The sequence below is a fragment of the Monodelphis domestica genome, chromosome 1, assembly GCF_027887165.1.
Source record: "Monodelphis domestica isolate mMonDom1 chromosome 1, mMonDom1.pri, whole genome shotgun sequence".
NCBI lineage: Eukaryota > Metazoa > Chordata > Mammalia > Didelphimorphia > Didelphidae > Monodelphis > Monodelphis domestica.
In genome coordinates this window covers 78498645-78515060 of record NC_077227.1, presented here as the reverse complement: position 1 = coordinate 78515060, position 16416 = coordinate 78498645, and the positions used below count along the sequence as shown (strand labels likewise).

Genomic DNA, 16416 nt, shown 5'->3' with positions numbered 1-16416 from the left:
GAAACTCCAGGATTTTTTAGCTGCCTTAATTCCATATCTAATTCAAAGCAAACTTGTGCAGAAGTTTTTCAGTTTTATGTGATCAAAACATTTTGTCTTTTATGATAGTCTCAATCCTGAGTTTAGGTAAGATTCTAGCCATAATTGTTAAAGGGATGTTTTCTGCTAGATTGCTTTCCAGTTTTCCCAGCAGTTTTTGTCAAACAGGGCATCTTTACTCTAGTAAAATGAACATACATTCAATATATTTAGTTCACTTTTTCTCAAACCCTGGGCTTCTGGAACTTACTTAATCTGTCCTGTTGATCAACTCTTCTAATTTTTTAGTGGCAACAAATAGTTTTGAGGATTACTGCTTTGTGATATAGTGTGAAATCTGGTACTACTAGGCTCTCTAATTTCCCACTTTATTTTCATTATTTCTCTTGAGATGTTGAAACTTTTGTTCATCAGAAGAATGTTGTTATTTAGTCATCTACAAAATAGTGCCTTGACAGTTTCAGGAGGGTAGCCCTAAATCTAGAACGTAATTCAAACAGTATTTGCCCAATCATGAGCAATTTTAAATTATCTCCAATAATTTAGTCTACTTCCATTAACTGTTTTGTCGTTGAATTCATAAAAGGTCCTGAGCAAATCTTGGTAGATGGACTCTAAGACACTTAAGAGGTAGCTATGTGGTTCAATGGATACTTCATGGGTCTTGGAGTCAGAAAGATATGAGTCAAAATCCTGTCTCAGTCCCTTGTTAACTGTGTAAGAACTTTCTTGGTCTTGGCTTCCACATCTGAAAAATAAGGCTATTGGCAACTACACCACAGTTGCTGTGAGGATTAGATGGAAGAAACCAAGATGTGTATCATTTTATAAAGTACTATGTAAAGGTCAATTATTATTTTATATATTCTAGAATTATTTTGAATGGGATTTCTTTTTCTCTCTTCTTTCTGGGTTTTGTTAGTGACATACAGAAAGGCTGATGATTTTTATCAGTTTATTTTTATATGTTACTCACTGAATCTATGTTTTAATCAATTTTTAGTTGGATCTCCAGATTTCTTTAGGTAAACCATCATGCTATCTGTAAATAGCAATGATTTTGTTTCCTCTTAAGTCTATGCTTTTTCCCTCATTTTTTCTTGCCTTATTGCCATAGCTACCATTTCTAGGACTATATTAAATTGGAGGTGACTGTGAACATCTATGTTTCCTCTAATCTTACTGAAAAAGCTCACTTATTTACTATGCTTTCTAGTTTTTAATGTTATATTTTTGTCAAAAGCTTCTTCTGCATCTCTTTTCTCCTAAATTGCTCTTCTATTTTCTTCAGGCTTTTTCTGTCCTTTTTCAATTCATTCTTCCATTTCGCTTATCATTTCTTTGTTTCAAAATCTTTCCTTTTAATTCAGCAGGAACTAATGGATCCATGTCCAGCACTTTACTAAGGGCTTTGATTCCCTTCCCCTCCTCAAACCCTTCTCTTTCTCCTCCTCCTCCTCCCTCTCTCTCTCTCTCCCTCTCTCCCTCTTTCTCTGAAGTATTATTTATTAACATCATTAACATCTCACACTGATAGGTGCCCTAATTCACATCAACCCTTTGAGGGAAACAGTGCAGATATGAACGCCACCTTGAAAATACAACTAAGGCGCAGGGAATTTGTGACTCTCCTGTTTCCACAAAGCAGAGCTGAGATTCAACATTTGGGTTTGGAGACTGGGAATTTGAGCATTCAAAACCACATGATTCCTCTTAAACAGCCTCTCTATGAAGGTCAAAGACCAACTGATTTAAGAACCCAAATCTGCAGGTCTTCAGTCAGGGATCCTATAGTCTGGCTAAATAAGTGGACTGAGGTCTTCTCCATAGCATTCTAGGGAGGCAAAGCAAGAGAAGATAAAGATCAGAATAAGCAATATAGGAAGAGCTCTTTTTCAGCTCTAGGGTTGGGATAATACAGAACCCCCCAAAATGCAGCCATTGATAACGTGAATTGTTTCTTAATGAGTCCTATTGTCTCTGAGAAGGGTGAGATAAAGATCGTGACTGAGAAGGGACCAGTGCAAATCTTCTTCTAAGTACATACATGTTCAGAAAGATCTGAGCACAGGAAAACGAAATTCAAAACCTACTGAAGCATCAACACTATTAGGCTGGCTTTTTTTAAGATCCCCCACTTCCCAGCGAACCTGGCTAGTGGAGAAATAAGCAGGCTAAGGTGTTCCTGAATTCAAAGCTCCTGGGACAGAACCTCCCAACAAATCGGTTGAAATGAATATTGCAATAAAAAAAATCAGACAAGTGTTCAGAGAGCAAACAAAAAAAATTTTTAATCTTTGAACATTACAGGAACATAAGAAAGGAAATTACAGAGAACATATTACATAGACTTATTTATTTACAGTTACACATGAGAATGAAATTTTTTTTTAGCAAAACAGTTGGGATTTTTTTGTTTATTTCTCCCCCCCAAAACCTTAGTTATCTATTAATGGACGTGCAAAGGCAGTGCCTGCTGTATACGAAGGATCTGATGGGTTGTACTGAGCTACTTTCCAACAGGTTTGAGGCAGAATTCAGTAACTCCTTTTAGTTCTCGAAGGCCTTTTGTGCCAGCTGTAGTCTCATATACCACAGTTTCTATGGTAACTCGGCACTTGGGCTATTCTGGGCTATACCTACTCGTTGGCCCTTCAATCAACACTATATTGTTCAAAGGACAATCTTAGCTGCCAGGAAATGCTGAATATTCTTTACAAGGCTGTTTAGATTCAACTAATTGCTTAAGTCAAATAAACTATTGGTTTAGAAATATTCTCATATGCTCTGAAATTTGGGAAAAGAAAAATCTTCCTAGCACTGGACAAGATAGTAGCATCAATTTAAGCTCTCATCCTGAATATTTCTTCTAAGGAAAAAGCTCCTTCCTTGCAAGAAGCTAATGTCATTTTAAAGCTTGGTTTTCACATTCCCCACTTCCTTGATGCTTGCAACTGAGGCAATCAGCTCCTCAGGGGCCTGCATGGACCCCTGAAGACAAATGGATCGGTCATTTGTGATGGAGGATGCAGCAGTGTGGCAGAGAATGTGAAAGCAGAAAGAGAAGTCCATTTCGAAAGATGACTTTCTCCTCAATTATATGTTGCCAATTACCCTGTAGTCTATCCAAAATGATCACAAATTTACCCAGAAAATCCTATTTTTAACTGTATCCTAATCCTATGTTCTTTGGAAGAAAGTTTGAAGAAATATTGGTTTTAGGACTGATATTGGCAGGAGAAGAAAATGCTTCCGTGAAGACCACAATGAAGCCCAGTTCACTGCAGGAGGCTCTTTACTTCAAAAACCAAACAAGGGCCTGACCCCATTTAACCAGTGAGGGCAGACCTTTGGGCACCAGCTCTGCCTGCCTTCCCCTGCACACGTCTCATTGGGCCTGGGCTTCCCTAGGGTGCTGCCACACCGCAGTACTACCACCTCCTGGCTTTCACAGCTGCCGTATTTCTGATCTGGCTCCATATGGAATCCAAAAGAAAAGGTTCTTCATTTACCTTATCAGTATCATCGCTCTCTCAAAGAGCAAGAAGAACAGCCGCCATTTTCACCCCGTGTCTCTGACACGAATACGCTGCCTCATACTGGCCTCCCATGAAAAAACCATTTAAACTAACCCTAGAAAGAAATAAAATCTGTAAAAAGGCAAGTGATCTGTCCCAAAAAGCTATTTTAACATAGAAAATAAACAGACAGCAGAGCACATAAACCTAATAACTTAGGGGTACCGACCACTCCACCCACCCCCAAAAAAGGGGGTCAAACACAGACATCGGCTCCAGGACGATTCATACCTTCTTGACTCCAAACGAGAAACCTGGCATTTAGTGGTAAAGGATAAAGGTGAAGCCCCTTCATGCCCATGATTTCATCGCGGTTAGGTCAGTCTATCACAAGGTAAGGGGTTAATCCCTCAGTTTACAAATAACACCTGGTCCTTCACTTTTGTGAGTAAAAAAAAAAATGGCCCAGGCCACCCTTCAGCCAACAAGAACAATAACAAGTGAATAACCCAGGAGACGCTATACAAGTTCCACTTCCACAGTAATCATCTTCACCCCAACAACTAATGCCATAATATTAGTGACCTCTCTCAGGCAGCACCAAAAATAACCAATCACCTCCTAGACCGGAGGGTGCCGGCCCATCCGCCTCCCCTACTCCTACCTGATGTTAGACCAGAATGCATACACTCTTTCTGCTCCGGGTTAAGAGAGCATTAAGTTAAAAAAAGAAGAAAAACAACATAAATATATATATATACACATATATAATAACAACATCAACAACGAGAGCAAACAAGCAGGGAGTTGTAGACTATTTTAATTAAATGGCAAAATAACTGGGCTCAAGTTTGGATTCACCAACCTCTAGTTAAAGAGGATGGATATTTGTTTTTAAATAAGGGAAAATGTTAGAAACCAAATAGGTAAGTTGGTTGACTATGAGAAAATTTTTAAACAGCCTTCATTTTCTCTGGATAAGAGCAGGCCCCTCACGTTTACTTTCCTGGGCCCTCCCCTCATTCAAACGTCCACTCTCATCAGTCAGGCAGTTCCTACTACAATTATAGTAACAAAACAGAGACCCAGAAATCAGAAATGTGGAAAGGTGAGCCGGCACCACTTGAGCTGGCTATGGAATACTACTCCAACAATCGGATCAACGTTCATTTCAATGATAACAGCATTTTTTTTCTAGTTCAAAAAAGAAACAACTTCAAACCCAGCAAAGTTGGCACCAACAGAGGCACCATGAAATTAGGTTTCTAACAAAGATCTTTGCCTTGTTATTAATTTATACAAGTTCAACTCATAGCCCACAAGTGCTTTCTCACACACACACACACAAACCCACAAATACACACATTTTTGTGTGTGTGAAAGCCTCCTACTGACCAACCCACCTCATTCCATTCAAGTCTCTGGCGCCATCTCTGAATTACCATGCATACTTGCCCTAATGAGGAGTGATGACATCAACTACTCCATTCAGGAGACAAGGCCCTGATTTCACCAAATACATCACTCCAAGAGACCCCCCAACATTTCACAATTTGCTCTTAGAAGCCCGTCAAGTTTGACTGACGGGTCCCCTTGGGGAGGAGACACACTTTGGTGATTCTACCTCCCAATACAGCTCCACCACCTCTTGTAATAACGGGTGAGCTGGCTCCATCCCACTTACTACAGAGCTTCACCTATGTACAGTCCATTAGTATAGATATTTTAACAGGTCTCTAATGAGTCAACAGCAACTTTTCTGATTTGGTTTCTAGATATTTTCTACAGAAACAAAAAAGGTTCACAAATGAAAACAAAAATGTTTCTACAAGAGGCAACTGACTGAAGGGGAGACAAGCTCAGCAACTACACAATTGTTTTGACATTGTGAATGATAAAAAAAAAAGGAAAAATGGGGGAAATTGTGATAGCTTAAACAGAAAAATGTAAGACAAACAAAATATTTGTTAAATACTGCAGCATTTATGCGGTCTGTTGGTTTTTCATATTTTAATTAGTATAAATGTATTCTGATCTCTTGATCCCAAGAAAATATTTCAAAAAGAAATTCCCGAACAGCCTCAGATGAACACATAAACACTGAAATAAGGTATATGAAAGCACTACCCTGCTTCCCCTCAATCCTAAAAGTATTCTTCCTAAAGACAGAAGAGTAAAATGACATTAAAAATGGCTCAATGCCTCATATGTTGAGGTTTTCATCATTGAAAATAAAGGATTTTACAGAAGAAAATGATATATTAAAACAAAGAAAAGCCAAAAAATATCCCCCAGTTTCCAAAGAAAGCATGAGGCAATATTTAAAGACAGCTCCAGACAGATGAACAAAAATATCAGATTTTTAAAAATAGTTACTGAACAGCTACATTGCAGGGGCTCTCAAGCCCACTTTATTCCAAGCACTCATTCTATTGTTTAAGTGGTTTGTTAGCTAGTGGTTTTCCCATATTTTGAAATAATTTTAAAAAATGAGAACATATACAAATTCACAATATTCTCTCAGAAGGCACAGTTTCCAAATAATCATCCAGTGAGTAGAATTAGAGGTAATAGTCAAGTCATAGCATTAGTTGGCTCTGAAAATTCAAATTGCAGGAGGCAGGTTGGAAGTCCATGCTTTACTATATATGTTGACTCCCACCTAGCTTGTGCTAAATGGAAGACTCTTGGGTAGAAAGTCTGAGAATTCTGGTTTCCTTTACAGGATTCCTAAATTTAAAGAGGAACAAAAATTAATAAACTTGAACAAATATGCAACACATTTAGGTATGTGAACTTGAAAAACAAAATAATATGTAAATACTAGGAAATGTGTGCCTACAATTCTCCCTCTAAGTGATCCTTTACATAAACCTTTGCAAAGTTTCTCCAGTGACTTCCTTTTGTCCAACTTACCCTCAACCACTTGCATTTGTACTCATCTCATTATTAGATCATGAGGTGAGGTGCCATAGGGAAGGAAGTGTAGTGTGGAAGAAAGAGAAATTAGGTATTAGAGGACATGGGTTCAAATTCTGGCTGCCACACACAATCCACATGCTCTCGGACAAGTTATTCATATCTCTCTGCAGACACTTGATTCTTCAGTCCTTCAAGGATACATAGTCTTACTGGTGTGTGAACTCCCTTGGACTGTCCAAGGACCAACTTCACTAAGTTTGAAGAAGCTCATCACCAGGTTGGCCACAGGGCAATGAATTTTGTTAGCACATCAATTCTCAGAAAACAGCTAAGTAGTCAGAATGGTTACAATCTATATCGATGAAGGGAGTATCCACACTGCCAAAAGAACTGATCCTTGAAATACTGGAGAAGGAATACAAAGAATCAAACAAAGCCTTTAACTTACAACCTAATTAGAGAGATAAACTACGTTCACATGGAACAATATTATATACTGCCTTGTAGTTTAGAAAATGAAAAATAAGCTACAAGCAGAACAAATAAGGGCCCCAGGTCTACAGATAAATGCAATGTGTGGGTAATACACAAATTGAACTATAGCTATTAAGACAGGGAAGTTAATTGAACCTTTTAGTTCAATTTTAGTAAATTGAGTTTACTTTTAGTAAATCGAACCACCATAAATCAGTCATGGTGCATCAGTGCCTTTTCCACTTCTCCCCTTCATTTGGTCCACAAGTTAGATGGCATCAAAGAGGATGCAAAGAGCAGGGAAAACAGATTGTCTTCTAGTCCGAGTCTATGGAAAACATATTTTCACTCACTAGTTTCTTTGCAATGAATGGAACAAAAGTCTGTATCAACTTACCTGCAGCTGTGTGCATATACATAGTTTGTGAAAACAAGACTCAATTACAAAGGGAAGGACATTTGTAAAGTGACGTGGACACTGTCAAGATTTTTATTTGAAAACTATGTAAAAAGATTGCCACATGCTTTCTACCAAAAAAAAAAAAAAGACTTGATGGATAAGACTCATTACAGGCAAGGAAGATACTGTCAGAAAAATGTTCGACAAGAAAAGGAAGAGGTGGTCTTTTTTGAGAGCAGAGAACACCCAAGAGCCAGAAGGCAGACACCAGGCGTATCTGTGCACTGAGGTGTAGACACTCAGGAGATTGATGAGCAGACCTGTGCATAACAGGAGAAGGTACTGCGGGACTGTAATCACTAATAGAGGGAATACCTACATGGATGAGATTACAGATCCGTGTAAATAAATATCCTTGTGGTCAAGAAGGGAAGATATGGAGAGAGCTAACAGGTCAGAAAGATCTTCTGGATGGCTCACAATGAGAAAAACCAGTTCTACTAGAATGGCCTTGACTACAAATATTAAAGTCCTAAATTTGGGTTGGAAAAAAACCAACAGTATAAGTTCATAACAATGAGATCTTAAAACTAGAAGTGTACTTGGGAATCATCTGGTACTCTAAAATTTTACAGATAAGGAAACTGAGGATAGCAGGAATGGCTAGGCAACATGGAGGGAAAGCTTATGGATATGAGTATTAGTTCAAAATAAGAAAACAAGTGTGGCACAGCAACCAAAAAGCCAATGCAGTCTTAGGCTGTGTTAACAGAAGAGTGTCTAGAACAAGAGAGGTGACAGTCCAATAGACTACTACTACTGTGGTTAGACTACCTCTTAAGTACTGGCTTCACTTCCAGTTGTCCATTTTTGGAAAGGCACCAACAAACTGGAGTGTGTCTAGAAAAGGACAACAATGAGAGGATAAGGACTTAAACCCTAGGAAATCAGCAAAGATACTGAGACAATAGGTTCACTAAAATCACAGACTACAAAATAAACATTCAAATTCCAAAACTATGGAAGTGATCAAGACCTTTAAAAGATATAAAGAGAACAACAACAGAATGCCAAGGGCAGAACTTGGAATTATTAAAAAGAAACAGAATTTTTAGTCACTAAGAAAGGAAAACACGAAAAGTATAGCAAAGGGATAAGTTTGAAGAAGGAAGGGTTGAGCAACAATTTTAAGTGTTCAAGAAGTCAAGAATAATGAGGCCTCTGAGAAAAGCATTGAATTTGAAGATTCAGTAAATACTTCACAGCTTCAAGGCAAGAGTTTTAGCAGAGTAATGAGGGCAGAAACCATCCTGTAGGAAATTAAGGCGAATTCAGAGCAAAGAAACTGAGTCATCCAAAAACCTTGACAATGAAAAGAAAATATAAAGAATTGTGACTTGAAATGTTGAGGATCAAATTAAGACTTTTCTTATCCTTATATGTTTGAGGATAGAGGGGGAAAAAACCAATAGAAAAGGAAAAATGAAGATGATGAAAAGAGAGAGATTTAAACACTATAGGATTATAGAGGCAAGAAACTGTAGGGATTCAAGGGCTCAGAGGGACTACTAGTCAAGAGGCGTCAGGCCTCTCCTTATAAAAAGGAAGACAGAAAAACAAGCCTTATCAATGAATTTTGTTGATTTTACTTTTTTAAAATTCTAGTGAAATGAAGTGGCAATTTAGGTGAGAAATGTGATGTATAAACTCATTCTGAGGAACTGTTGATTCATCTCTACATGCCCCCAACTCCTATAGCTTACATTCCCTACTGGCAACCCAAGGACCAGTTTAGTGATGAGAGAATATGCCTGATTCCAGAGGACCTATTCTAGAATAATGAAAGACCAAACTAAACTTCAGTTTTGTAAAAAGATGAAATTTTTCACCCAGAAAAAGGTTCTTTTTGTTCACCTTCTCCAGAGCATCACAAACAACTATCTTCAAGTTTCAACAAAATTAGGCCTTCAACTAAGTTACTTTGTTAATTCAGAGACAAAAGCACACTATAACTACATAATGACCAAGATCCAGTCTTCCTTAGAATAAAGAATGGCAGAGGGCAGCTAGGTAGCTCAGTGGACTGAGAGCCAGGCCTAGAGACAGGAGGTCCTGAATTCAACTGTAGTCTCAGATGCTTCCTAGCTGTGTGACCGACCCTGGACCCCATGGACTCAATCCCCCATTGCCTAGCCTTTACTACTCTTCTGCCTTGGAATCAAAAAAAGTAGAGCCTATGGAGAATGGAATTCCCAACCTATCATTCCTTTGTGCCAAAAACAACTTTAATGAGGCACTGCATTATGACAATTCATACATCCTTCAGTAGGAAGAGGAAGCTGGCTGTTACTTAATTAGTAAGGCACAATGAATACAGTTATATCACTTGTAACAACTCTTAAAATAGATTAGCTGCCTGCTCACAAAAACTTGTTAAATGTTTGATATTTTATTCTTCCTGGATGACTGTAATCACTCCTTTTACTATGCATTCCCCCAGCACTTATCTACTTGGTTTGCATTAAAACAATTTATATCAGTGTTCTCGTCATAAAGAAAAACTCTGGAAGTACTAAAACTTTTTCAAATAAGTCAAATCGCTCCAACTGGACTGTAAATTCTAAAAGCTTAAATATTTTTATAATAACTTCTACATAGCATATTTAAAGTTTGCAAAGTGCTAGGGCACATTATCTCATTTGAGCTTTATCACAACCTTATGAGCTATGAACTACATATCCTATCATCATTACTTACATTTTACAGATTGACAAACTGAGGCTCTGAGAGATTACTTTGACCTGTCCATGCTAGTAAATATCAGTGGTAAATTTTGAATCCAGATTGTTCTGATTCTAAACCAAGATTCTGTTTACTATGCCATGCTTATCTATCTCTCTGACTTTCTTATAGCACCTACTTTAGTATTCTATCAATTCTATTTAAAATGTCATTAAGGGAGTGGATTCCAACTCCTAGCTGCAAAAGTATATGCCAATGAGGAATAATAGAGGCCAAAACATAAACCAGCCATGCAGTACCTTTTCTCCCTTCTTTCTTGCCCTCAGAGAATTTTAATCTTGCTGGTGTCCCCTTCAGTGCTGGAGATCCAGAACAAACCTGGAACAAGATGGTTTTTACAATGATTTTGATGTTCCAGGGTCACTCCTGTAAACAGATTTTACTTCAAAGCAAATGCTTGATATATTTACATAGGTCATATGTGAAGGTATCCACTTGGATATAGGTATAATTAATTTATATCTCATGAAATTTTAACATTCAGTTGCTGATCTACTAGAATAGAGATTGTTAAATATGGAACGTGATTAGTGACATGAACGATACAACAAAGTCTTACAAAGAGAAGCCAAGAATCAGCAAAAGGAAATATGTGAGGAAAATGAAAACTCAATGGCTCAAAGGGCCATTGATAGAATGAAATGGAGAACAAGAAAGACACCAAAACTTTTCTACTTTACATTATCTCCCATAAGCATAAAAGACAAAAACAGTCTCTTACTACATTCACATTTTCTTTGCTGGATCTGTTCAATTCACCAATGTCCACAGATTCTGGAGTACACCACCTATTTTTCTTTTCCATTATTATCTGATTCCCCAGGACTTTCCGCTAATTTAAGAAGAAAAAAAAATATTGTTTAATGGAGGGGGAAAAAAAGTCATCATGGCTATAAGATACATTCCTCAGGTATAAAGAACATATCTTTCTAATTAATTCTGCATGAAGCCTGACACAAAACCTTGCACACCAAAAGGTCAGGAATTGTTCAAGTCTCAAAAGGAAGAGAAGTATTTCAGGGTTCAAATGATCACTTTGCCTGAATAACTTAAAAATGGAAGGAAAGGTCTAAAAGGCAGAGGAGTGAGACAGAGAAACAGCATTAAAATCAATTTAAACTAGCTTACATAAGTCAATTCCAAAATGCTTTTAAAAACCTTAAGAGAGGAAATGGGCACTAGGCCATTCTTAAAAAAACAAAACTCTTGGGGGCAGCTGGGTAGCTCAGTGGATTAAGAGTCAGGCCCAGAGATGGGAGGTCCTGGGTTCAAAGCTGGCCTCAGATACTTCCTAGCTGCGTGACCCTGGGCAAGTCACTTGACCCCCATTGCCTAGCCCTTACCACTCTTCTGCCTTGGAACCAATACACAGTATTGATTCCAAGATGGAAGGTAAGGGTTTTAAAACAAAACAAGCAAAACAAAATTCTTTAACTTGAAAGAGTTGTATCTCTCACAGGTTTGTATTTGTTATAATCCGAGGACTCTCTCAATGGGACTCATAGCAGAAATCCATTTTATACTATCTAGAATGCATGATAACCTTTCTTTGATAAGATCCTTTTCAAGTCTATTCACATGGCAGCCCCAGCTGAGAGGAAGGAGAGTTCTGCAGTCCCCACACTGTCATCAAAGTGCAGGTGTTCTGCCACCCCCACCCTGACACCAAACACCCCAGGAGGTGGGTTCCTTAAGCATTCTGTTAAATCACTCTCTTCTGGCTGGTTTTCCACCTCTCACCTGCAAACAGTTCCATGATCCTAAGGAAACATGGACAGAGGGAGAAAGAAGAGTGACTATTTCGAGCTGACAAGGAGGCTAACAGGGCATCCCTTTAATTAGTTCAACAGGCCTCTACCAGTAAGGAAACAATTCGGATACCCAGGGTCTGCACATGATGGTGTTCAGGAAATGCTGGCTGAAGAAGCAGGTTTTGGATGCTGAACAGCAAAAACCTTCAAGGCAATCTGCCAAAATAGAGCTCCAAGGTGATTTTAAAAGTCTTCTAGTCAGGCCAAGGGATAAGTCTAGCTTAGTGATTAAAATTAAATTAGGCTAGGACAGGGAAAGGTCATAATCCAGTGAGAAAGATACCAACTGTACAAAAGGCTTATCTCTTATAGTAACAATTGCATTTTTAAACAAAGCAGAGTACTAAGTGTGGCTATACAGATATATTTTAATAGTTTTTTTTTCCCTCCTTTAAGATAAGAAGTAGAAAAATTCTGTCTCCCAGTTAATCATGTCTCTCTGAAGCCTAGTCATTCATTTCATGACCAATGCATCTACCACCACCTGGTGGTAGCATGTCTTAAAGAAAGGTTCAGCTCTGAGGAATGGAAAAAAATCTCTAAAAAGATGACTGCAGACAAACATATTAAGTAATGACAATATCACGACACGAGAACAAAAAACATGACTAATGTAGTTGGGTTAGCATTTCAAAATTCTGAGTCAGGAACCTTTTAAGAGACTGAATGGTTTCTAATGAGGGACAGAAGAGGGCAGTGGTCCAAGAGCCAGCCTCAGCGCACATCCGGGGGCTGCGGGACTCTGGGCAGGAGCGCTACAGGCCAGGGCACTTCCTACAGGGCAGTTCTCGACATCAGTGCCTTGGAAGGTCTCTCATGGGTTTAAATGACTAAGCCTGACCTAAAACTTCCCCACAGCAAGCCCCTGAGCACTGCCTCCTCCAAGATGAAGTCTTAACAGTACATATTTACATGTACACATCAGCAACTTGGAGAAAAACATTTCCCATTATTCAATTAGTCCTTTCACAGCCACAAAGGAGGCAGGTAGGAAATGTCACCACCACCCATGGAAACCGAGAATCCCCTTTGTGGCTGAATTCTCTTGTCACTCCCCTCGCCACTTTAATGACAGTACCAAATCCTCTAAGTACTGTAACATGTAATGTGTGTGCACACTAAAATAGATCTATATGATACTCCTCTCAGTTTATAGTTATTACACATCAAAATGCCTCTCAGAATAGTTTTTCCAAACTCCACCTAAGCATCTCTGTAAATGTACCTTTTACATGCCAGAAAAGTACAAAATTATTTCACAGCAGTAAAAGGACTACCCCAAGGATCCTATTTGTCAAAAATTTCAACTCAGTGATTTAGATCTACCTACCTTAATAAGTCCACTGAAGGAACGTGAACGAGTCCGTTTCTGAAACTGGGGAGTAGCTCCATCTGATCCTGGAGTTTGCGCTGCTGGCTGCTTATTAAACTTGAAGAAAATACATCCGATGTTTCATTATTACTTTCCCACTAACAGATGTCCCTCCAAGTACCCAAATACAAATGCCTAAAAGATCCCCAAATTTTATACCTTTTAAATCTACTCCCAAAGAATATAGGCATAAAAGAAGACCTGTGTGCTCAAAAAGGGATCTTTTCTTTTTAAATTGAGCTACAAATTCTCTTCCTCCCTCCCACCCCTTGCCCAGTCCACTATGAGAAGGCAAACAATATATCAATTATACATGTGAAAAAAAAAGTGAGAAAATTATACTTCAATTTGCACTCAGAGTTTATCAGTTCTCTCTCTCTGGAGGTGGATAACATTTTGTCATCACGAGTCTTCTGGAATTATCTTAGATCACTTATCGATCAGAGAAGCCGAGTCTTTCATGGTTGATCATCATTACCACATTTTTCTGCGCACAATGATCTCCTGGTTCTTCTCATTTCACTTTGCATAGATTCATACAGATCTTGCCATGTTTTTCTGAAATCACTGCCCTCATCATTCCCCACAGCACAAAAGTTTCATCACAACCTGATGCCACAACTTGTTCAGCCATTCCCCAACTGAAGAGCATCTCCTCAAATTCTATTTCTCTGACACCAAAAAAAGAGCTAGTATAAATTTTTTATACATATAGATATTTTTCTTTTTAATCTGATCTCCCCCAAGCAGTGGTATTGCACTGTTTTGGGACTAGTTCAAAACTTTTCTCCAGAATGGCTGGACCAGTTCCTATTACAGTTCATTAATTTACCTATCTTCCCTCATCCCCTACAGCATTTGTCATTTCTGATAGGTGTGAGATGGTATCTCCAAGTTGTCTGAATTTGCATTTTTCTAATTAATAGTGATTTAGAATTTTTTTTCACATGACTACAGATAGCTTTGATTTCTTCTGAAAACTGCCTATGCTATTCTTGACCATTCATCAATTGAGGAATAGCTCTTATATGATGCAATTATATACGAAAAATTAGGTTTTTAAGTTACTTCATTGTCTTTGGTACCTTTTTAACAAAATGTAGTTTTCCTAATTATCTTTTTAATTAGGTCTATTTTTGCTTTTGCTTTGCCTGAGATCATGGCTGCTTACCACTTCTTTTACCAAACTTAATTCTCTTTTCATAATTTTATTGTATTGCTCTCATTTCTTGCCTTAATTTCCTCCCTACTGGTTCTATTTCTTTGTTTGGTTCTCCCAGGAATTCTTGATGGTCTTGGGTCCAATAAGCACTTTTCTCTAAAGTTTGTTTTGATAGCTATTTTCACATTGTTGCCTTCTGAACTTGTGTCGTGATCTTCTTTGTCATTGTGTGTTAGCTCTTAACTTTGAGCTGGGGATGGGAAGGCACTTCCCAAACTTGAAGCTTTTTCATGCTCTTGTTTTTTGAGCTAATTCAGAGGGTATGAAATTTTTTAGTGCTTCTAAGGTGGTGTTATGTTGGGAAAGGGTCACTGTTCTCCTGGAATTTGCTCTGGTTTTTACCTACAAATGATCCCTCTTCCTCTGCAGTCACAAACATTAGCCTTTTGGCCCTGAAACTGCAACCCAAAACTGTGTATGGGAAATAAAGTTGCCAATCACTGCCAGCTATACCCAGGGCAAGAAAAAGGTTCCCTGTCATCCCCTTCTAACCAGTTGTCTGAACCCCTTCTGTTTCTGGGCTGAGAGCTCCTGAAGTTGCTGTTACAGCATGTATGGGCTCCACATAGGCCACTACTCCAGACCTTTCCTGTGGCCTGCCTAAGTTTCTTTAGGCAAGAAAAATGTTTCAGCCTGACCTTTCACTGGCTCTGCCATTTTAAAGCATTATTTTAAATTTGTTTGGAGGGGCATGTTGAGAAAATGTAGCTAGGTTGCTGTTGCTCTCTTTAATCTGCCATCTTGGCTCCATCCTCTTGGGCCTAGAAATTTGTGACTATCTGTATTAGCTCCAAAGGACCTATTTTTCACAAATACAAACTCCCCTGAGTCATTTCAGCTCTGTAAGTCATTCCATACTGTGAGAAACATAAGGTATGGCAGAATCCTACCCAAATGAGTCCTCTTTTTCTCTTCTAAAATGCTTATGGCTCCTCTACCTACAGAGAAAAAACTGATGGAGCCTGAATACAGACTGAAGCATACTATATTTTGTTTTCTTCATTTTTTTTGTTTCCTTCCACGAAATTATAATATGAAAATAATGTTTTACATTATTACAGATAAAAAAATCTATCAGATTGCTTGCCATCTCAAGGAGTAGAGAGGAAAGGAAGAAGGGAGGGAATGGAAGAATCTGGCTCAAATTATTTTTTAAAAACCTACAATTAAATATTGTTTTTACAAGTAATTGAGAGGAAGCTAGGTGGCTTAGTGGATTAAGAGCCAGGCCCAGAAACAGTAGGTCTAAGGTTCAAATCTGGCTTCAGACATTTTCTAGCTGTGTGATCCTGGGCAAGTCACTGTCTAGTCCTTATCACTCTTCTGCCTTGGAACCAAAACTTAGTATTGACTCTAAAATAGAAGGTAAGAGTTTAAAAAAAAAAACTGGGCATTAAAATTTTTTTTCTCTTTATTAATATCTTATTTTTCTCCTTCAATTGCTTGTTGTCATTGTTTAACCTTTATCTTCTGCCTTGTATTGGTTCCAAGGCAGAAGTACAGTAAGATTTTAGGATCAAGTGACTTGGCCACAAGTCATATAGCTAGGAAGTATCTGAAGCCAAATTTGAATTCACAACCTCCCATCTCTAGGCCTAATTTTTTCCACTGAAACACATACCTATCCCTTGTGGCTCTGTTATCTTCCTAATATTGTTAACATTCTTATATTTTGGATAAAGATTCAATAACTTAATGTATTACTTTAACCTTTTTTGCTAGAATTTTTTTAATATTTAATTTTTTATTTAATTTAATATTTTTGCATCAATGTTAGTGATATTGGTACATATGTTCTTTCTCTGCTTTATCCCATTTCAGATCTGAGGGTCAGAATCATTTTTATTTCATAGAGT

At 38.1% G+C, this 16416-nt stretch overlaps 1 protein-coding gene across 4 annotated transcripts in view; it reads right to left on the bottom strand.

Annotated features, from left to right (window-relative positions):
• Positions 1–2304: 2304 nt before the first annotated feature.
• ARHGAP19 (Rho GTPase activating protein 19) overlaps positions 2305–16416 on the bottom strand; it is a 70620-nt gene continuing 56508 nt past the window's right edge. For 2 of the 4 annotated variants that reach the window (XM_007478695.3, XM_056801662.1), the window contains exons 9-12: positions 13297–13395; positions 10877–10987; positions 10395–10473; positions 2305–6287 (exon numbers count right to left, since the gene is read on the bottom strand). In XM_007478695.3, coding sequence (XP_007478757.2) covers positions 6277–6287; positions 10395–10473; positions 10877–10987; positions 13297–13395 — 300 coding nt within the window. In that variant the 3' untranslated portion in view covers positions 2305–6276. The remainder of the gene's footprint in view (positions 6288–10394; positions 10474–10876; positions 10988–13296; positions 13396–16416) is intronic. The other 2 variants (XM_007478696.3, XM_056801656.1) reach the window with 2 other exon arrangements.